The 23,102-nt window shown below is 56.2% G+C and overlaps 1 protein-coding gene across 5 annotated transcripts in view; it reads right to left on the reverse strand.

The window, feature by feature from the left end:
* Nucleotides 1-23,102, reverse strand: part of ABLIM3 (actin binding LIM protein family member 3) — a 54,769-nt gene that overhangs the window by 17,326 nt on the left and 14,341 nt on the right. For 4 of the 5 annotated variants that reach the window (XM_054168217.1, XM_054168216.1, XM_054168215.1 and 1 more), the window contains exons 2-4: nt 4,689-4,829; nt 2,042-2,225; nt 1,547-1,659 (exon numbers count right to left, since the gene is read on the reverse strand). In XM_054168217.1, the coding sequence (XP_054024192.1) occupies nt 1,547-1,659; nt 2,042-2,225; nt 4,689-4,829 (438 nt within the window). The remainder of the gene's footprint in view (nt 1-1,546; nt 1,660-2,041; nt 2,226-4,688; nt 4,830-23,102) is intronic. The other variant, XM_054168213.1, reaches the window with a different exon arrangement.

Below are 23,102 nucleotides of genomic sequence, written 5' to 3' on the forward strand. Positions count from 1 at the left end.
AGGCTCAGTGTCCTTTCTCCCTGCAGAGTGCATCAGTGCAGGCTCCAGCAGGTGCAGCTCCCTTGCCACCCCTTATGGGTGGCACTGCCAGGGCAACGTGGGCCACAGGGGACACACGCAGGCAGCAGGCTACATGTGGCTGCTCTCTGCAGCTGCCTATGAATAAAGTATGGTGTCCTCAGGTAACCCTGCTCTGCAGAAGAGCTGGCAGGGTGTGGGACAGGAAGGGAGAGGAAGGCAGGTGAGAGGCAGAGTGTGTGGCTTGCCCTTCCCCTGCCCTGCCACAGGAGACAGCAGGGTGCTGCAGCCTGGTCACAGGCTGCTCAGGGTGCTAATGGAGGATGCTGGGGGAACTTGCAAATCAACCCAAGCAGCCATCACCAGTGCCACCACGGTAACTAGTGACAGACCATGGGTGATATGATGCTCCTTGGTCCAGCCCTACCTGCAGGATTCTGCTCCAGACATTGATGGTCCAGAGCTTGCTGAGCTGCAGCAGTAAGGGCCCCCAGCCAGACCCCTCCAGTTCTGCCTGCTGATGTGGCAGGGTTTGGGCACCACAGTGTGGGACAGCTCCCAGCTCTGTCTGCTGCCACCTGCCCACACACTGCGCTGAGGCAGTTCCCTGAGACTTCATGGGGCAAACATGGGGCACAGGGGAGACATCGAGGCATGGACCACCTGCTAACCCTGCAGTCCCTCACTCCAGACACGGGCTGAAGCAGACCCAGCAATGCAGCAGCTCCACGCCACAGGGATGTTCTACCAGCCTCCAAGCACAGCACCTATGGGATGCTTCTTTCTCCACTGAGAGCAAGCACCAAGGAAAAAGCGGAAAGGCAGAGCATGGAATGAAGGGAGGGTATCCCAAGGAACAAGCTGGGATTGAAAGCAAGGACAAATCTACTGAAAAGAGGCTGTGCATGGCTCTTGCCAAGTTTTAGCCGAGTTTGTCAGTGCAAGGGGATCAGCTTTTCAGTGCTTGTAGAGGCACCAGCACCGAGAGAGCCAGGAGAGCAGTCCCAGGGCTGGCACTTGGACACAGACCTCGGTGCAGCTGGGTACAAACCAACATCTGGGCACGGCCGCAGAGCAAACCCAGCTCCCAAACCTGCTGGCTGCTGCAGACAGCACCTGCCGCGGCAGCCCCTGCCCAGGTCACAGGCCGGCCAAGGGAGTTTCCGAAACCAGCAGGGAGCCGCAGCCCCGGCTGGAGCCGCAGCCCCGGCTGGAGCCGCAGCCCCGGCTGGAGCCGCAGCCCCGGCTGGAGCCGCAGCCCCGGCTGGAGCCGCAGCCCCGGCTGGAGCCGCAGCCCCGGCTGGAGCCGCAGCCCCGGCTGGAGCCGCAGCCCCGGCTGGAGCCGCAGCCCCGGCTGGAGCCGCAGCCCCGGCTGGAGCCGCGCCGCCTGCCCTGCTCCTCCTCGGGGAAGGCCCAGAGCTCCGTGCAGCGCGGCACACCGAGCCCGAAGCCCACCCTCTGCCACCCTCCCGGGGCGGGCGGTCCCTCCCCCCGGAGCCACGGCGGAACACGAGAGCGGTCAGCTTACGGCTGGGCCCGTGGATCTTGATGGGCTTGGTGCTGATGAGGGAGTGGGAGCAGTTCTGGCAGACACAGTCCTTCCCGCTGAACGTCACCTTGTCTCCAATGGGAAACGGCTTCCTGTGGGCAAGGAGAGGTGGGGAGGCGTGAGCTGCTTGTTCCCCTCCACACAGTACTTGGGGCTGCCCATCAGTTCCTTCCTCAGGGACAAGTGGACCTGTGGTGCCAGGCAACAGAGGCGCTCCAGGCAAGGCAGTGAGTGTCCACATGTGCCAGGGCAGAGGGACCAAGGCAGGCATCAACTTCAAAGGGAAGGGTTGGAGCCATCTCATTGCCTCCTAGGGTTTTCCCCTAAGGAAATGCAGAGGAGGTGGCTGCTGTAATGCTGAGCAGGCAACGAGGGTCTGTGGGGTGATGAAGAGCTCTCTCCCTAGTGCACAGCCGTGTGCTGCACAGGGCTTCTGCAGCGGGTCACACAGCCTCAGTGATGGCTTCAGCTCACCTGCAGGTGCTGCAGACAAAGCACTTGGGGTGGTAGGTTCTTCCCAGGGCAGAGATGACCTCTCCAGTGATGAAGTCCCCACAGCTGTCACAGCGGGTCCCGTAGAGCTGCTGGTAGTCGTGGGTGCAGATGTACTCCTGGTTCTTAAAGAAGAAGCCTGACTGGGCCAGGTCACAGCCACACACTGCAGGGGGAGGACAAACACCTGTCAAGGGGCAGTGGGCAAGTCCAGCCACAGGGCTTGGCCAGCACCTCCAAGCTTGCCTCTGCTGCCTCTCTAGCTGTGGTCCCAGGGCATCCCTAAAGCCACAGCTTTCTGCAGGTATCTCAGGACTTCCTACCCCCTTAGACATGCTGGGGTCTTCCCCCAGCACCACAAGATGTCAGTGTTGGGCTGTGGCAGGGTGCAGGACGGGGCTGCCCAGACAGCCAGGGCTGGGTGTTCCTAGAGGAAACCCTAGCACCAGAAAGGGAACTCCTGAAGCCCACATTTACCATGCACAAACGGCCTGAGAGGGCCCATGGCATCCCCTCCTGGACCCACGGCACCTAGAGAGGGCTCAGCCCCTTCATTCGACATTCTCATGGTGTCAGGAAGCTGAGAACAGGACTGATGAGGAGCTGGACATGCCCTAGGGAAGCTGGGGAGAGGTTTTCTCCAGGTCCTGAGGCACAGCCTTCTCCATGATGAGCTATCTCCACTCCCTAGCCTGGACTTGAAACCATGCCCTAACGGGAACAGGGCCTGGGACACACTGGGGGTGGTGCTCTCAGTGGTTGTCATTTTATAGGTGTCCAGCCCAACATCTCTTCCTTCCCTGCTGTGGGAACCATGGGTGGTGCACAGCCCACCAGAGTAATCCAGGGAGACATGGCAAGCCCTGGCCCTTAGCATCAGTTCCCTCCTACATCTTCCCCATCCACTGAGAGACCTCAAGGGCACCAGACTCTGGAAAGCACCTCAGGAGTGGCACAGGGACCAGGTCTTGGGGGCCTTTGCATGATGCTCATCACCTGTCCTGCAAGGTGATGGGGTGGAGAAGGGAACTACAGAGCAACTGAGCACTTGCTGGTCTGCTTTACCCTGCACTTCCAAGGAGCCACCTGTCCTGTTCTTGCACACCTCACCTGCACCTGTGGGCCAGCCCACAGAGCAGCCACCCTCCTCAGGGCACAGCTGGACCTGCCAGCTGCAGGGTCAGGGGTGCAGCTCTTCTTTCATGGAAAAGCTGCTTCCTGGAGCTGTGGGTGGACAGCTAAGGGTACAGGGCCAGCACCAGCACCAGCTACTCTCCAAAACAGCCTGCCAGAGCTCACTTGCCAGTGACAAGGCACAGGCTACCAGCTCTCAGACAGCACCAGGAAGCAGATGCAAGAAAAAATGAGGCAGGTCTGGGCCCTGTTTGCTGTGGGACCCATAGCACATCCCCCAGGGGCTGCACCAGCTGCACATGCCAGGCTCCCAGGGACACATCAGGGACAAGCCATGGGGCTGGCATCAGAGCTGGCAGCAGCCAGTCAGAGGTGGCAGGGGGCAAGAGCTGTGAGGGAAGGTGAGACAGGAGGATTTCCTCTCATTATTTATTCCCTTTCACTTGGAAATCAGGCAGTGAGCCCTGCCAAGCTCTCCCTGTTGGCTCCTGGACCCTTTGAAGCTGAGGGCTGTCTGAACTCTGTCTGGATACACAGCTCCTGCACATTTGAGCTGGGAAGAGGCAGGGGGCTCTGCAACCCACATGTGCAGGTCAGCCTTGAGGGCAACCTCAGGCCTAGATGCCCTCCCAGAGATCCAAGGCTGCCCACACCATGGGGGACAGGGCTGTAGTGGGTGTGGTGACAGGCTCCTCTAGCCAGTTCCTCCGTTCCTCAGGGAGGAGAAGGAAAGCATGGCCAAGGGGATGGGGATTAATGTCCTGCATAGCACAAGGTGCTGAGCGTCTGGCAGACATTTAAAAAGCCCCAGTGATGGGATGCTCCTACAACCCACAGAAGCAGCCACTGCCCTGGCTGCTTTAAGGAACCCTTCAGCATCAGCACTGGGTCATTATCTCTTACTGTTCCACAGCTCTCCTCTTGTGCTCAGGGAGGGTTCAAGCAACCCCTCTTTTCTACTGGTGCCAGCCCCTGTGGGCTGTTGAATCCCACCTGCACACAGCATCCCACCACACCTTGGCTGCATCTCATGTGTGGCTGGCAATGATCTGACACCAGCCCCCAGCCTCTGGCATCACCTCCACTTTGCTGCCTCTCAGCCAGACTGGTCACACCTCCTCCTGATCTGGGGGCAGGTGGGTGGCTGCAGGATGTGTTGGCCCCCTCAGATCACAGCTGGGCCATGGGTACGTTTGGGACCAGCACAGCACAGGCTCTTGGCATTCAGGCAGCTTGAGGGTAGTGAGGGTGCCCAGGTCTTAGCCACCCCTGTTCACAGCCTGTCAGCTCTGGCATCACAGAGAGGTATTACCTGCACCATGCCAGCGCTGTGTCACCACCTTCCCACCTGCACCATGCCACCTCCCCTCCAATGGGAAGCTGCCACCCCTGGGTGTGCAGCTACATGTCCAAGCAGGTCTGACCACAACCTTCTGCTTTCTGGACTGCACCTACGGCTGTGGAGCCAGCAGCTCTTCGGGTGGCGCTGTCCTACCTTGGCAGGTGAAGCAGCGGATGTGGAAGTGGTTGCTCTGGACGCGCACCACCTCGCCCTTGCAGGTGTCCCCGCAGCGGTAGCACTGGATGACGCTGGAGCTGCTCCCAGGGGTGTAGGGGTTTTGCTGGTAGGGAACTGCTGGCAGAAAGGAGGGAGGGGAAAGCGAGAGAAGGGAAGGGTCTGTCAGCACTTGGGTCACATCCGGGTGTTGTGGTACTGACCTCAGGTAGGCAGCTGCAGAGGAAACCTCCAGGGGCTGCGACAGAGCAGCTGGACATCAGGCAAAGCACAGCTGAGACTGTGCTGGTGCTCAGTAACTCTGAGCTGGGTGCACAGCTCTGTCCAGATTTGGAATTTCCCTGTCCCCACAAAAGAGCCCCGCAGGCTCACAGGGCTGCAATCTTAAGTGCTGTACAGAGGAAGCGTCTGGGCACTGTGCCTTGTCTCTGCACGAACAACAAGAGCATCCTCACCATTGCCCCAAAGCTTTGAAGTGCTCCCCAGATGCTCTCCTATCTCCTAAGCAGATGCAGGAGGACAATGTAGGGATCAGCTACCCACTCAGCCCTCAGACAGTCCTGGCTGACTGCTGAGCTGCTCAGAAATGTGCCAGCAAGTGCTGGCTTGGCAGCAGCATGGGAAGGAACTGCTGTTCTTTGCAGCTTGCACTTGTTTGGTTAGGAACTGGATGAAGAAGTCATTTTTCAAGGAGCTTTCAAACATCACAGTAATTGAGTGTTTGGCCCTGGTGGGACTCTCACCTCTTCAGCAAAGAGCAGCATCCCAGCCTCACTGCTCCTTCCGGAGCAGCACTGTGGCACATGCAGGCTCTGCACCAAGCCGAGGGCTGCAGGGGACAGAGGGTAATGTGCCCCCAGTCCCCAAGCTAGAGGAAAGAGCCAACCTCCTGCTGCAGGAGGTCCCTAGACTCACCCCTACTCTTCATCCCCCTCCTCCAGCTCTGCAGACCCCCAAGAAGGGCTGACGCTCTGCAGCCTTGCCCCAGGCTCTAGGGGAGGAACCATCAGGGAGCCCTCCTGACAGAACAGTTTACCTCCCCCCCCAAGAAAAAACACCACACCTTAACGTGCAGCTCCTGCTCTCCCTGCCCCACTTTCAAGTGCATGGGCTGTTCCCAGGAGCTCTGGGCTGGCTGACCCCATGCTACCCACTGCAGGCAGGGGCTGAGCAGCAAAGGACTTGCTTAAGATTTCTATGAGAGCATTGCAGCTGGGGCAGTGTGAGCTGTGAAGGGCAGGACTTCAATGGACCTGAGACTTTCTGACCCAGAGCTGAACTGCATTCCCAGGAACAAGAGAAGCAGCTGATTGAAACCTGGAACGTGAACTCCTTCCAGAGCAGGGAGAAAGGAACATAGGACAGAGGAGATCACTCATCAGAGAGGCTCCTCAGGCACCGTGGGACAGATCGTGTGACGGGGAACAGAAATAGCCTATTCTTGGCTTCAAAGGCGAAGAAAGAGAAGCCAAAATGACACTGAGAGTATCTCACAGAAAAATCCCAGCCCATAAGCCAAATGCCCAGAGTCACACTCTACAGGGGAGCAGCACTGCTCACCACTGGGAAAATGGTCTGACCCTACCTGACAGCTGCTCCATCCTCCAGGGCTACGGAGCCATGGCAGACTGGCAGCCTTGATGGTCCAACGTGATAGCTGCAAGCAAAGCCAAGCTGCTCTCCTGAAAGTGCTCCCAAGCAAAGCTCAGGCTGCAGTCTTGATGTGTATTACCGAGAGAAGCTGGAACACCTGTAAAGGGAGCAGGGTACCTCCCACCCATGCTTCTGCAGGTGTGGCTAGCAGGGAGGCACAAGCCCTCCGAAGTGGGATCCAGGACCTCATGGAGCAGCTGCTGCTGATGGGCATCCATGAACTCTGCAGCAGACTGGGGAGACCCAGACATGAGCCCAGCAGAATCTCCCAAGGGTGGAATAAATTTTGGGGGGGGGGGGGGGCGGATCTCTTCCAAAGGGGTCTCCAGGAGAGCAAAAGTAACAGCACAGAAACCTCTTCCCACACACCCAACCCAGCGACTGCACTCTTGCTGCGAATGAAGCAGAAGCTAAGCCCTGGGACGCAGCCATGACAATCCACAAAGCTCAGAGAGAAAAGCAGGAGGGAGGTGGGGCGAAAGGCTGGGAATTAATCAGCACTTAAGCATCAATAACAATAATAATAATTAAAAAAAAAAAAAGGGGGAAGGAGGAAAAAATAAAAATCAATGTCAAAAAATGCAGACATCACTTATTCCGGGTTCCTGGTCTCTAGGGGAAACTTCTTGGTGTCCATAGCAACACATTGCCAAGTCCCTGCAATGGCACATCTGATGGGAAGGCAGGCAGAGGAAAAGAGGCTGAGGAGGGCAGAGCTGCTTACAGCTGCATTACACCCTGGCAGAGATGAAACCCATGTGGTGGCTCCTCTTTGTACCCATGGAGATGGGTCAGGACCCAGCTCAGGGCAGCGCTGCCCTCCCGCCTGCCAGCTTTGTCCCACGCTAAGCCGCAAGCTGCCTGATTTGTGATTAACCTCCAGCCCATGCTGGAATTTCGCTCTGGGAACATTAATGCATTGTTTTGCCGGGGCTCTGCTTGTTTTTGAGCGGGCAGCTGCCCGCCTCGTGGCCTCGCACAGGAAGTATTACGCATCGCAACGCCCCTGAGCAGAGGGACAGCTGAGCAGGGCAAAGCTCATTACACCAAAATAATCCAGTAATAATGTAAGTAGCATTAGTGGCCTTGCAGGCCAAGATACAGCAGCCTGGGTCAGGGGGTGGGAGCTGCCCAAGGAATGCCTTAATCTCACTCCAGTTTGCTCCTGCTTTTGTTTGTGGAGCACAAAATTAAGCTGCCTTCGTTCGGCCATTAATGCAGTTGTGCTCCACAACGCAGTGCAAAAGGCCGCTCAGAGCCAGGCTCCTGCTGGGCTGGCCCCGTGGCCTGGCTGGCATTTGATCTGTGGAGCCCGAAGAGCTACAGTGGGCACAGCCAGGCAGGGAGCTGCCACACAGGGCTGCATGGGCATGCGGCAGATTTCCCACTGATCTGGATTAAGGTGGCACCTCCGGTCAGGGATCCATGCCCTGTGCAGCCCTAGGGACAGACAACAGCAGCCATATGCAAGCAAGGGAGCTTGCCAGCTTGGTGAAGGTAGAAACAACACCCAAGACTGTGCAGAGGAGCTTTGTCCCCCGGGAGGGGAGAGGGATCTTGTTCAAGAGATCTTCCAAGCAGTGCTGCAATAAGCAGTCTGCGAGTTCCTGCTGTGCATCCCTGGGCCATCCCCCTCCTTCATTCCCAGAGCACCCACCTTCCGCTTCACAAGGGTCAACAGCCTTGTTTGCCTTCCCGTCTTCTTCCTGCACAGTATCCTAGCTCTTTGCCAAGGAGCAGCAGGACAGAGGAATGCTGAACACTCACACTGCCTCTAAAACACTTCTAGCCCTTCAGCAGCAGGGGGCTGAACTCCATCTACCTGGGAGGGACAGCAACACCGCAGCAAATAACAGAGCACATCCCCCGGGATGGCTCAGGGTGAGAGGCTCACACAGAGTAAGCTTGACCAGTTGCTTCACCCTCCTACCCAGGCAGCCCCATGGACCACCAGCAGCAAACCAGGAGCAAGTTTCCAGGAGCACAAGCTGGAAGAAACAGGACAGCCAGGGGCATTTATAAAAGCTCCATCCACCATCCCTTACTGGGATCACCCCAGGTCCTGCTGGTTTCCCACCTATCTCCCTCTGCCGACTCATTAACCTTCCAGGAAGGTCAGTTAGGTAGAAACTGCTGTGAGTGGGGTTCATATCATTAGCAACAGGTAATTGGAAGCTCCCACCCAGCTCACAGAGCCTGCCCTGATGCAGTTTGCTGTCAGCATGTTTATGAGACAGCATCTCCACGGGGGAAAGGGGAGGACTGATTTAATTAATTACCAGTAATTAATATTTGTGCAATACTCAAGAGAGCCACAGGTGAAGCGGACTGTGGAGAAGCAAAGCATTTGCCCTCTAATTAATAACTGTGGGAAGCTGAGGTGGGTGGGTGCCAGAGGCTGGGAGGGGGTGCTGCTGGGGCTGTGCAGTCAGGTGTGAGCGAGCAGGTGCTGGCTGTGTGCAGGGGAGGTGTCCCTGCTGGCTCCTGTGGGTGACAGGATGGGATCCAGTTCCAGGGTGTGCTGGGCGTATGCTTGGGTGAGATCCGAATTGGGGTGGAAGCCAAGAGGTGAGGAGGAGGATCTGCATCAGGGCAGACAAAGCTATCAGGAGCCCAAACATCTCCACAGGGCTGAGCCCTGCTCCAGCAGCCACTGCTTTGCAGAGAGCACTTCACCGCAGCCTCCCTCTGCACGCTCCCTGTGCTCACCGAGGCTGGAAATCTGCCTCTTACAGAATCCCACTGGGGACAGCGGCACCAGCAGGGTGTGGGGTGCACACAGGATGGGGCTCCCGTGGGGTGAAACTGGACACGCTTGCTGGGCACCCGTGAGGCAGGCTTGGCTGGCGGACCCTCGTGTCCTCAGGGAAGGGCCAGTGCGACAGCACTGGGCGAAGGTGAGGAGGGGACCGGGAGCACGGCGTGGGCTGGGCGGCTCAGGAAGAGGAAGCCCAGCCCCGCCAGCACGCCGCACCCGGAGGCGTCGAGGCCGAGGGGCAGCAGTGACTGGCCAGAAAGGAATTTTACTGGAAGTACTGAAGGCTGAGGGAGAGGCAGGGCTGAAGCAATGGTGATGGGACACAGTGTGCTGGGCTGGGGGCGGGGAGCAAAGATGCAAAAGGAACCCCTTGCCGGGATACAGGCAGAAAGAGGTGGTGCTGAGGAGCCTGCACCCCAATCCTCTTGCTGCAGTAGGGATGCAGGGTGACCTGGCCAGCCCCGAGCCCCATGAGAGGCGAGGGGGAGGATTTCCCCTCTAGGCAGGACCTGCACTGGGTCCCATGGGCAGTCAGGGAGGAAGGGTGGGAGCTCCAGCAGCCACACCATATGGGTTTCTCATCAGCAGTGGGGCTGAGGGCTCCTGCCTGCTGTCCTGCAGCAGCCAAAGAGCTTGACCACAGCCACAAAATGTCTTGGGGAGGAAGGGGAAGACAAGCCCAGAGCCAAAAGATGCGGGTGCAGTGGGTGGGCAAGGGGAGGGCCACAGCCAGCTGTCCTGTGGGGCTGCCTCTGACCTGGCAGGAATGAGCAGGGTCTGGCTGATTACCCACCCCAGCTCCCTGCTGAGAAGGTGACTGAGGGCAAAGGTCGGCATCAGATAGCTAGGTAAGGGCCCAATGTGGGCACATGCACCCTGCCAAGCTGGTGCTGGTAGCCCAGTTGAAACATCAGCTGAATTATCCCTGAAATAAAGGAAGGGTCCAGTAGTCAGGATGCTCAGCTCCAGAGGCAAATCTGATACCTGCTGTGACACCTGCATGGCCATCTCACTGCTCTGGCAGCTGGCCACTGCTTGCCAGCAAGGCTTTGCAGGTAGAAGTTAATTTTGATCAAGGAGAAAGTTGCATCCTTACTTTTCAGCAAAATATTCTCTCTCCTGATCTCTCCTTTAAGTGAAACCCAGAAATGTCACACAGTTCTTTACTTAATATTTACTGGGTGCGCCCAACAAAGGCACAGACTGTGGGCAGACACCAAGGATCTGCTGTGGGTCAGTTTGAGCTTGGAGCAGCTCCTGCTGCTTCTCCCAGTGCTTGTATTGCACTCATTGCTGTCCCCATGCATGGAGCACAGGGGTGGGCTGTGATGGGCAGCAGCAGGGAGTGGGGCAGTGTAGGGTGCATGGGGCAATAGAATCATAGGATCACAGAACTGTTAGGGTTGGAAGGGACCTCAAGGATCATCTAGTTCCAACCCCCCTGCCATGGGCAGGGACACTTCACATTAGAGCAGCTTGCTCACAGCCACATCCAGTCTGGCCTTAAAAAACCTCCAGGGATGAGGCTTCCACCACCTCCCTGGGCAACCTGTTCCAGTGTCTCACCACCCTCATGGGGAAGAGCTTCTTCCTGACATCCAATCTGAATCTACCCATTTCTATTTTTGTTCCATTCCCCCTGTTCCTATCACTACCTGACACTCTAAAAAGTCCCTCCTCAGCTTTCTTGTAGGCCCCCTTCAGATACTGGAAGGTCACAGTAAGGTCTCCTTGGAGCCTTCTCTTCTCCAGACTGAACAGCCCCAACTCCCTCAGTCTGTCCTCATAGGAGAGGTGCTCCAGCCCTCTGCTCATCCTCGTGGCCCTTCTCTGGATACCTTTCAGCACCTCCAGATCCTTCTTGTAATAGGAGCTCCAGAACTGGATGCAGTACTCCAGGTGGGGTCTCACCAGCGTGGAGTAGAGGGAGAGAATCACCTCCTTTGACCTACCTTACACAGAGCAGGCACTGAGGCATTTCCAAGCCACCAGGAAGCAGTGCTGCTGTTTGGCACAGGGCATTGTGCAGGCAGGATTATGAACTCCTGGCCAAGTTCACACCAGCCTCTGCCCTCCCAGCTCACAGGCAGAGCCATCTGCGTCTCACAGCTAAAAACCCACCCCTGTGCCACAGCTCCTAATCTACCCCTAGGCTTCCCTAATTAGATCATGACCAATTATTGCTTCCACCTGCCTCACTCTGCCCCCTTCCCCCCCCACCACTGTCACTCCCACACTGCATCACCTTCTTCAGTGTAACACAGGACACAAATGGCATGGGTGCTGCCAGGATGCCAGCCAGTGGAGCCAAAGGGCATGTGGCTGCCAGCAGCAGGACAGGGCTGAGATGAGAACTCTGGGCCAGTACTGGCATTGCACAGGGGAGGGAGTCCTCTGTAGGTGGGTATCATGGGAAGGACCTGAATGAGTGTGGCTGGGTATCACAGAGGATAACAGCAGCTAAGCTCTGGGCAAGTGCCACCCACTGCCTCTCCTGGAGAGCTGGCAGCCAGGCAAAACCACTGCAGAACCTCCTAATGAGCTCAAATGTGTGCTCTGGTCCCACTCCAGCTCCAAATCTTGGGGCTCACTGCGGATTTGAACCTCAGCATGCTTGAAGGCAGGAGGGCAGGTGGGAAGGATGGGGGCCAGGAGCACAGACACAACCCAGAGGGCTGGCAGTGCTGTGCTCTGCACTGCACAGACACTGCTGCCTGGGCAGAGGGACAGAGCAGGCAGATCCAGCCTCTTGCTCCGCTCCTCCAGCTCCCAGCCCCATGCCAGGAAGCAAAGCAACCGGTGCTGGAGGGGTACCTCAGAGCTCATGTCAAGCTGGAACTGGGAGGAGGCAGCAAACCATCACTGCCACACAGACTCAAATGGTGGCAGCTGCTGTGGCTGGCCAGTGACACGGGAAGGCGCCCAGACGGGTGCCAAAACCTCATGCTAACAGCAAGGGCACAGCAGGACCACGGGCTGGGGTAGGAGCTGGCCTGCAGGGGGAACTTGATACCATTCAGAAAAGAACAGAATAGAGCAGAGGAGAATAGAGAGAAGGCAATAGAAAATGGAGTAGTGACTAGCGAGGGCCCTGCTCACACAGAGCTTGTTCCCGGCTGCTCTCAGGGAAACTCTTCAAGGGGGCGGCGCAGGAAGCCGGCGATTGTCTCCCCACGCTGGCCGGGCGGCCGGCAGCCCCACTGCCTGCCTGCAGGATGTTTACTGCCCAGCACAGGCAGGGTCACACCACCACGGGGAACCCCAAAGACCCCACTGCCAGCTGAGGCAGCTTTTACCTCCTCCCCTGCAGAAACCTAGAGAACCCCACCACCAGCAACCAGCCCCAGTGCGCTGGCCATGGGGTGTGCCGGGCAAGGAGCCACAGGGTGCCCCTGGTTTGCTGAAAGCACCAGCTGCTGCCATTGGGACTTCTCCAGATTCTCAAGAAAAGAAGCAAAAAATTGCTCTTCTAGCTCCTGCAGCTGCAGGGACAGTTGAAGATTGGGGCAGAGAGCAGCATGAGAGCAGAAAGCCTGGTGCAGTGCTCACCAGCTTCCTCAGCCTGACAGCTATGCCCTGGGCTGCCCAGAGCTGGTGAGCCAGGGACCATGCTGTCCCAGCACCCCCAAGCACCCAGCCTGGCAGTGGGGAGCAAGCCTGTGTGTGGCAGTCTTGCAGCGACAGTCACACCCTGGGCACCTCTGAGCAAGAGTCACTGTCCACGGGAAGAGGTCGTTGTGCCACTCACTAGGCAAAGGAGGAGGAGAAGCACCCTGCCACAGGCTAAACACCAGCCCCAGCCCCTCGCTGATCAGTGCTGGGTGCCTGGAGCTAGTCTGCTCCCACCCCAGCAGCAGCACCTGCTCGGAGGCACTGGGGCTTCTAGCAGCCTTTGTTTCTCAGAAGAGAACCACTCACCATCCCCTGCCACTAAACCAATGAAGAAGTGGAGGGCTTGGTGGGTGAGAGCCTCCACTGCCTGCTGAGTGCTGTGGGACGGGGCTGGTGTCTCTTCAGAGCAAGGACACTGCTGAGACAGCTGTGCAGGGTCTGGAGAAGGGTGAGGGGTCAGGAAGGTGGTGCTGTACTCATGGAGCTCGGCAGGAGGCTGGAGTGAGGCAGGAGGTCTTGGTGGTGTAACACAGGAAGGTAACACATCAGGAGGAGTTAAATGTGTGTGGTAGAACAGACGTGCTCACAGCCATTCTAGTGCATGGCTCCTGTCCTCCATGCTGGCTGCTTTCCTCCCATCTCCAGCAAGCGCTGCTGGGGTCTCTTTTTGCTGGGTAATGCTTGTACAGCTTGTCATAGCAACAAGATCACCTTGAACTGCAATTGCAGCCAGGATACCTGCTGCAGGCATCACACAAGCCCCTTACAGCAGAGCTCTGGGCTCCACAGACCCCCAAAGGAGGGTGGCAGCCTGTCCCTGAACCAGGATACAACTGGGATTGAGGGATTTTTTGCAATGACTAACACACAGCACCAGGCAGTTCCTCCCATTTCATCCCCTCCAAGAAGAGTCTGTGGGATGCTTAGCCCCTCTGCACTGGGCCAGCTGAGCCCCATCTTGCACATCCCACCCCCAGCAGCAATTTTCAGGAGGAACAGAAGAACTGGGGGACACAGGAAAAGAAAGGCTTTGTGTCCTGCAGCCCCTTCCTTGCAGGCAGGGCAGGAGCAGAGACTGCTCCACCTATGGTCACCTTCCTGGGCACAGTGCTTGGAGCAGCAGGCACAATCTCCTTGGCTTCTGCCCCTCTCTGCTCCCAGTCTGTGTTTGCATAGGAGCCTCTCTCCCCAAAGCAATATTGTTCTCATCCCAACCAGCAGTATCACACCTAGACTGCCTACGCCATCAGGAGCCTGGGCTGCATCCCAGAACTGGCACTGAGTGCTGTAGATAACCACACAGGTGAGAGATGAGTTCAGCCCCTCCAACAGCTCACAAAAGAGAGACCCCCAGCACCTGGGGCCCCATCTTTGCATGCAGGCTGGCCATGCTGCAGCTGCCTGGGTATCTTCCATGGTGTGCCCAGTCTCCCAGCAGATGTGGTTATTTCCACCAAGCACGGGGCTGGAGACTTAGCACCCAACAGGGAACTGCAGGTTCTAAGAATGGCAATAAATCTCCAAAAGGCACAGCTCAAATTTCATAGTAACTATTTAATTCTCCTCCCTATTATTCCTGAGAATATTTTAGCAGTTCTTGGTGTCTTGGGGAGAGGAAGAGAAAGGATAGATTACATTTTAATTAATAATGACTGAAATGCATGGCTGCCCAGGGCAGGAGCTGTGGTGAGCCTGGAGCAGGGAGTTAGGCTGAACAGGAGGGCATGGCACAGCAGTTCCCAGGCACCAGAGAGCTGGGTCCTGCCCAAGAGTGGCTCTGGCAGGACAGCTGGGAGCATCCTCCACCACTCCCTTCTTAGGCAGGAGCAAGGATGCCCCACACCTCTGTAAGCCTGCCTTCCTTCCTTCTTCCTCTTAAAGTCTTTATGAGGACATTAGAAAGCCACAGCACTGAAGCTCACACCCCACTCTTACAGGAGGTCAGGCTCATCAAGGAGCCCCAGAATAGCCCAGTGAAGGGGGAGCTGCCCCAGTGGTGAAGCTGGAGTGTGTCAGCCATCTGTACGGCCAGCCCTGGCTGCAGTGCCTGGAGATGGATGAGGTTCTGGGTTGCCAGAGCCTGCTTCACTGGGACACCAGCCAGGACTGTGGCAGTCTCACACATGTGGCTACCCAACTGCTACTCAGATCCACTGCAGTGGTATGAAGAGCCCACCAGCAACTTGGAACCAGCAGTACTGGGAAGCAAGATGCCCCCCTGAGCATGTGGGACATGCATCTCCATTCCCTCACAGCTATGAGGTGACTTGTGCTGCCAGCTCTGCTGGGTCTCCCACCCACTCTAGGAGCAGCTTAGCCAGGAAAACAGCCTGGCTTGCACAGGTTATCAGGTGCAGAAAGGGTGGAGGGACCAGATCCAAGCTGCTCTGGCCCCATGAGCAAGTCTCTTGGGCTCCTCCCCATGAGGGTGGTGAGACACTGGAAACAGGTTGCTCAGGGAGGTGGTAGAAGCCTCATCCCTGGAGATTTTTAAGGCCAGGCTGGATGTGGCTGTGAGCAACCTGATCTAGTGTGAGGTGTCCCTGCCCATGGCAGGGGGGTTGGAACCTTGGATCCCTGAGGTCCCTTCCAACCCTATCAATTCTATGATTCTATGATTCTATCACTGCAGCACAGCTGGACCAGCTCCCAGAGCCACCCTGAGGTCCCTGAACAGGGCACTTTCACACCAAGCTTGGGTGCCTGATGGCTTTGGTGTCACAAGCCATTCCTCACAGGATGGTGTTGGGTGGTATGTTGGACTCAATGATCTCGAAGGTCTTTTCCAACCTGGTTAATTCTATATTCTGTTTGCTGAACTGATCTGCAGATGTGGAGGGATTGATTCAGACACCCCACAGCACCCTGCAGCTCCCACAGCTGAGGTCAGGAGCCCAAGTGCCACCTGCAGTCTGGGAGCTGACCAAGGCAGTGCCAGCGAGCTGGTGTAGAGCTGGCAGCTGGCCAGGGCACCACGGCAGCACATGGGGGGCTGCAGGGCAGGGGGCACTGTGTGGAGCCACCTGAGAGTGCAGGCAACGATGACTCTGCTTTGCTTTCAAGAAAAACAGAGCAGTGAAAGCAGGGGGGGGAGCAGGTGAGAGGCACGTGTGTGAGCTGGAGGGATGGAGGATGCAGACAGCAAACAGGCATCCTCAGGGGCCAAAACCAGAGCACGTGTGCTGCCCAGAGCTCCCCTCTCTCCCAGAAGAAGATGACAGAGGTGCCCTGCCATGGCAGAGGACACACATTCAGATGTCCTGAGCAGATGCCTGCATGCACACACATCACCTCTTTGCTTGGGAGGCTGCTACGATGCTGGATGCATGCCCAGAAACCCGAACAGGTCCCTCTTGAGGGATTGCTTCTTGATTCAGAGGGTCAGCTGCAGTTCAGGTCTGATGAAGCAATAAGCATCAGGGGCAAAGCCAAGGGTGATACAGAGATGCCAGAGCCGAGGGTTAGCTGCTGAGGGTCCCCAGTCCCATGCTGTGCATTCCAGCCCTGCACAGGGAGTCACCACCCTCCGAGCCCCCACTGCACCTGCCGGGAGAGGCAGGCCCAGGCTGCTCCAGCACTGCCCAAACCCTGCCTTTACCCAGCAACGACCTGCGCGGGGGCACGGCGTGAGCTGACAAACAGCCTCCCGCCCCACGCACATCTCCGGTGTCCCAGCCCTGACCCGCAGCCAGAGGCATCCCCCAAGCCCACCACACGCAGCCAGGGCTGCTGGCAGCGTTCTCTGAGGCTCCCACCGGCCGCCGCCTCCCCAGCAGCTGTGCAGCACGATCTGAGATCAGCATTTTGGGCGGTAGGAAGGTTTAGTTGAGGCGGGTGAGGAGGGATCCCTGCTGAGAGGCTGAAGATGGGATTTCGTGCTTGCATCTGGTTCAGCTTAAAAAAACTCTTCCCCAAGCTGCTGCAGATACAAATAAATGGTGCATGAGTGAGGGGGCGTGAGGCAGATGGGTGCATCCTGCACACAGACACAGCCCACACCCATGGCTTCAGCTCTGCCTAGCTCCCAAGGCAGAGCTAAAGACATCCCTGGGACAGGGATGTGCACAGGCATAAAGTGACCCAGGTGGCCATGGAGACACACAGCTGCCCTTGGTGGCTCTCTGTGGAGCCCAGTGCAGAAGGACCACCTGAAGCCATGTTCTCTGCAGGACACCATGCCACAGTGTACAGCCAAATTCTTGGTAGCAGCTTCCCTCTGCCCTGCTGCTGGACCCTACCATCCCCAGGGCATGCACACCCCACGGGGTGATACACAGTCCCAGCCCCAAACCTTCAGTCCAGTGCAATGGGATGCTGCAGAACAAAAGCCACTATGAAAGCCTTTACCATGTCCCCCTCCTCCACTGTGTCCATCCCATGACATCCCACTTCCTCTACACAGGGCCACTGCTTCACATCCCACTCATCCCTCAAGTGTGGGGGTCAACCCCAAGCTGGCCCTCACAGCAGGAGCTTTGGGCCACTCAGTGTCCACCATGGTCCCACCAGCACCAGTACTGCCCTTGACCACTACAGCTTCTCTGCTGCTCATCTGAGATGATGCTAGCTATGGAGAGGATCTGGCAAGGTGGTCTTGAGGGAGGCAGTCCACTTGGCAGCTAGGCACTGGCCAGAGCCCATCTCCACCCCCAGATTTTATTCACAAGGCGTGACAAGTGGGTGAGCTACAGCCAGCAAACAGCTCACCCAACAGCCTCAGACAGCAGGAACACAGGAGGAGCATGCCTCAGCTGGGGGCTGGACCCAGCCCCAACCCACACAATGCTATTTTCTACTCTAACTGAGCTGGACAGGTTTGGGAGGTCCATATGAGAGGATGCCCTTGGGTCCTTGAGTCAAGGGGTACCAGATGTGCATGGTAGGAGGAGACTAAACTTGAGGTCTTGGCTGAAAGATGAAAACCTTTAGCTCATCATTTTGCTGAGGCCAAGTTTCCTGATAAATAGAGTCTGTGTTCAGTGATGGGAGGCTGTTCGTGCTGTGTGGGAGCACGAGGAGCCCAGGGCCTCTTCCCTCTGCTGCCAAAGCCCACCCACTGCCACCAGCCAGGGATGCAGCAGCCTGGGTGAGCTCCCTCAGGAGGGTACTGTCCCAGGCAAAAAAGGCAAGAACCACCCCCTAGAAAGCAGCAAAGGGGCTTTCTGAGGAGGAAGGGAAAGGGCAAAGGGGCTGCTGGATGGTCTCCCACACAGTGGCATCTCCCAGTTGGCCTCAGAGGGGGCTGCGGAGTCAGTGCCAGTGTCCGGGACGGAGCTGGCACAATGGAAACATTCAGGCTGGTTCCTCACACAAACACACTGGAGACAGCCAGGACAGAAAGGAGCTTATTTCTGGCTGAGGCATGGAGGGATTTTCTGTTTGCTGCTGTGTCTTGTGTTTGTGGCTTCCCGTATGGAAGTGCTTTCCCCCCTTTAACCTCCACCCACAAGCCCAATGGATTTTGTTGCAGTTTTCAAAACATATGGTGCATACATCAGAAACATAAAGGAGGCTAGATTTAAAATATTACAAAGTAAGCTAGGAGCCAGCAGTTTTAAACTAGGGCAGTGTCTGAAAGTGAAAAATGTGGGGATTTAGGATTTTCCACAGAGATCAGAGAAACAGCCCTGTTAGACGAGGCAGAGCCAGGCTGGCAACCTGCCACTCTGCAGCACACTGTTGCTTACAGGGTCTGGTACCCACTTCTGGGAGAGCAGCGACCCAGTTAGCCCAGTCTGCACCTTGCTCTTTCAGAGGGACCACAGTGCTGCTGAGGCCAGCACCCCCCTGCCCCTATCAGTCTGCTCAGCACCCAGCCAGCATTTGGCAAGCTGGTCTGCACATGATGCTCTAGAAAGAGTCCCAAGCCATAATGCACTCAGCTGATTTCTTGCTGGTTTCCTCAGTGCTCGGTTGGTTCCCTGAGGGGCTGAACACCTCCTGCACTGCTCTTGCTAATCACTCTGTGCCTAGCATTAACCTGGCCAATACAAGCATTGCAAGGAAGGCTCAGGGGAGACCTTATTGCTGTCTCCAACTACCTGAAGGGAGGTTGTAGCCAGGAGGGGGTTGGTTTCTTCTCCCAGGCCATCAGCACCAGAACAAGAGGACACAGTCTCAAGTGAAACTCTTTCATGATCTTTGAGGTCTTTTCCAACCTTGTCGATTCTATGATTCTATAAACAAGAGGACACAGTCTCAAGCTGCACCAGGGGAGGTTTAGGCTTGAGGTGGGGAGAAAGTTCTTCCCTGAGAGAGTTGTTAGCCATTGGAATGTGCTGCCCAGGGAGGTGGTGGAGTCACCATCCCTGCAGGTGTTCAAGAGGGGATTGGACGTGGCACTTGTTGCCATGGTTTAGTAGTCATGAGGTGTTGGGTGACAGGTTGGACTTGATGATCTTTGAGGTCTCTTCCAACCTTAGTGATACTGTGAGGTCTTTTCCAACCTTATCAATTCTATGATTCTAAGGAAGAGAAACTCTTGCCTTTTGCAGGCACACATTAGGAGAGCAGAGAGTCCTCCAGGTCATTCCTCCAGGCTGGAGCTTGTTCTCCTGCTCTGCAGAGTGCAGTAGACTCCCTTGTTTTACTTCAAACCATATTCACGCTGGCATTGTAACTCCAACCTGAGAGACTGCGTCATAGCCAGAGAATGAGGGGTATTGGACTGGCTATTTTTAACTCATTCTAGTCCAGGGAGGGAGCTGAAATCAAATCTGGCTATAGAGACACTGAACAGATATTAATGCAATGGAGTGGGAATTTGGAGTGGAGGTGACAGCTGGCAAAGCAAGCCCTGGCGTCACAGAGGGGACAATCCCCCCATAAATAGGCTGCCTGGACAGGGTATATGTTACAGAGCCATCCCAACGCTATCAGCACGTGCTCACGGGGATGGCAGCTTCAAGACCAGCCGCCCTCCAACCACTCCCATTCCAGGGAGTGAATTACAGCTCAGGGCTGCCAGCAAAACACCATCAAGAGCTTCCCTGGCAGGCTTCAAATTCCTGCATCCACTCTTACATCCTGGGAAGGTGCTTTCTGAAGCGACCGGCATCTCATCAGCTGTGCTCCTGGGAAGAGGCAACACAGCCCAGGGCTGCTGCATGAAGGGCACTACCCCATCCCCTTGAAGCCCTGTGAACCATGAAACTGCCTACAAGCTGTGGGGTTGGAGACAAAACCTATGGTCGGAGTCAGTGAATGCAGAGCATCCCACAGGCACTGTGCAGCCCTCTTCAGAGAAGGGCTCAGCAGGGCCCCAGTGGGGTCCCTGCAGCACAGAGGGTGCTTACTGCTTTTGTTAACCTACTGTGATCCCTGCTCTAAGTCTGTTAAAAGTAGCAAATGGAGCCTTTAAGTGGTCATAAAAAGATTGTGCCCCCTCCCACCATGGAGGTTATTTGAGACACCTGGCCATGCATATGGGTGGTATAAAGGGGAGCACAGCAGGCAGCTGGGACGTGCAGGAGGTGAGGTGCAGTGTGGGACAGCACCATGCCACAGAAAGCCCCATGGCCACCAACAGATTTTAGGCAACACAAACACTGCAGGACAGCACAAGACACCTAGACAAGCACACTGACTCACACACTCCTCAGGGCACTGACAAGAAACATGTCACCAGCCCTTTACTGCTTGGTGCCCATCTCACCCACCCCAGCCACAGTGCCTGTGGTTAAGAGATAATCCCATGGGACAGGGCACCTTTTAAGAACTATGAAGAACAATGAGATGGCCAAAAGAGAGAGACCCCAGGGAGGGCATCTTCCCTCCCAGTAGCACCTCTGAGCACAGTTATGAGGGGCTGGACAGCAGCAGTGACAAGTGCCCAACATCTCAGACCTCTCTGTGAGCCACTGCCCCAACCCACTTTGCAGAGATGAAAGATGGGTTCAGAAGGAGGAAACTCCCTCCCATGCAATGCAAGGATGCACTAAGAAGTCCCCAGGCTGCAGTGGTCACAGGCCACCTCTGGTGCGGAGCCAGCATGGGACCCTTGGCAGCCTGCAGCTGCAAGCTGGGTCCGTAGGTGTCTACAGTAGATGAAGGCATGCCCAGCAAGCACCACTGCAGCCTGGCCTCCTCATGCCTCTGCTGACAGCTGCTGCAGGCTTGGGTCCATTCTGCTGCCCCAGGAGAGACAGGTCTCCCTCTGGGCTCTGCAGGGGCTCCGAGAGCTCCTGCACAAGCTGGTGAGGTGCTCCAGTCTCACCCAAAGCTGTTAGTGCTTAGCTTCTGCCACGTGTCAGTTTCAGTTGGCCAGAAACTGAGCTTTTGGTATTAAAAACCAGCAGTTTTTGTTCTTCTTGCCATCTGTATGTTTGTGTATTTCCCCTACCATCATAATTAGCAGGCTGGGCTCCAGCCAGACTCAGGAGGAGATCTTAGTAGACATCTTCCCAGCAATTTGAACAGCTTCATCATTTCTTTTATGGCTCCCCTAGTGCAGTCCCCATCACCAGAATCAGTACAGCTCAAGCTGTCACTGCTGGTGGCCTGGCACAAGCAGTGGGGGTATGGAGGTTGCAGACCAAAGAGCATCAGCCCCAGAACTGCAGGGACCAGCACTAAAGCAGAATGGGAGGGGGGCAAAACCTCACACCAGGAAAGGCAGTGGACGGTTTGCCTGTCAGGTCCCCCAGCAGAGGCATAAGAGGCATACATCACCAGCACGTCTGAAGCTCTGTAACCATGAGCCCAGCTCTCTCTGGGGTGCACATCACTGCAGTTAGCTGCATGCTATTTGCAAACCCAAGAAGATATAATACATCAGTGTGGCCCCAACAACAGAGAGAGATGTGTTGATGTCTGGAATCTCTCTCCAACCCTGAAAGATGACAGCACGATGTTCTGCTAGTCCAGGGTCAGCTGCCTCCTCCCTGCAGCATGCCCTTGCTTCTTCACTCTCCAACCCACCCATAGGCACTAAGGCTTGAAAAGTCACTGCAGCTGGTCCAGTGGTTGTCAGGACTCAACCAAGGCCAGCAAGACCTCAGTTTCCATCCCAGGCAAGCGCTGTTGAAAGCATCTGCCTGGGTTTGGGTAACTACATCTCTGCTCCCTGCCCCTCCCCAGGCATACTTTGGGCAAGCCTTGGGTTGCTGCAGGTGCAGTCTTCTGCAGCTGCTTCTGCTGCCCTCATTGCACACCACACCACCAAGATGACAGCCAGGGAAGGGCTGTGAGCAGTGCTGTTTGTGAAGCACTTGTCTTTGAGCAGCTCTGGCAGCAGAAATTCAGGGTGTGCTGGGTTCTCCACATGGGACCACAGGAGAGGAGTGCTGCTCTGAATGCAACTGCCTTGGCAAACCACATTCTGGTTTCAGGCTGTCTGGTAAACAGACTTGAGCTTGCACACACACAGAGACAGCTGCCTGAGGCAAACAGCAGGACAGAAATGTGCAAGCAAATTTGGCAACTTTATGTGAATTAAATGTGCATTTAACTGAGATTTGTGGTGGGGTGGTGGGGGGGCGTGTTGCAATAGCAATTGATCACCAAAATCAGATTATTTATGGAGGTTTAGGGACTATACAGGAGATTAATGTTGTTCCCAGAATAAATCCTGAGTCAGTGTATGTTTTCCCAGTAATCAGCTAATAACATGTCATCCTAATTGTCTCATGAAAGGGGCACACAAGCTCTGACAAATCCTGACAAGATATATCGTGGCCTGCAAATCAACACCGAGGCCAAAAGCCACACTCTGCCTCCAGACCATGGCTCCACTTGGGTCCTCCAACATCAGACCACAGCCAGGGGATGCATTCAAGTCCCTGCTGCCAGCCTTACTCCTCCATGTGCCATAGGCAAAGGCTAGATCTAGGATCTAGATGACACTTTGCCAAAGACACAGGGAGGTTCGTGACCCAAGGGTTAAGGTTAAGCCACCAGAGTCACTTGCATGGTTGCAGGTGATGATAACAAGAGGAAAAAAACAACCCAGCATGGCTCCTAGGATAGGAGAAGGAAATTTATTCCCAAGAGCAAGAGGAGTCTTGCAATTAGGTAGAGCTCCATATTGAAACAGTTTTGTTCTCCTCTCTTCTGGTAGGTGGTGGTGCCCCATTAAAGCCAAAGGGACTGCCTGTGCCATGGCAGCTCCCCTACTTCCCTTAAGCAGCACTTGCTTACTAAAAGAGTTTTTACTGAAGATTAATAATTCTGTCAGCAAGAGGCAAATAATGCTGTGCTAGGCAGCCAGCCCCATCCTGAGCTGGCAAGGGCCACCCAGTGCCCCAACCTGTGCTCTCTCTGAACACCAGGATGTGTTGCAGGGATGTTCCCAGGGATCTCTAGCCCTGGGAGGAGGTGGCAGCTGGCCCCTCTGAGGGGCAGGAGGGTACCCTGCCACTCCCCATGGCCAG

This window comes from Dryobates pubescens, chromosome 16, assembly GCF_014839835.1.
Source record: "Dryobates pubescens isolate bDryPub1 chromosome 16, bDryPub1.pri, whole genome shotgun sequence".
Taxonomy (NCBI): domain Eukaryota; kingdom Metazoa; phylum Chordata; class Aves; order Piciformes; family Picidae; genus Dryobates; species Dryobates pubescens.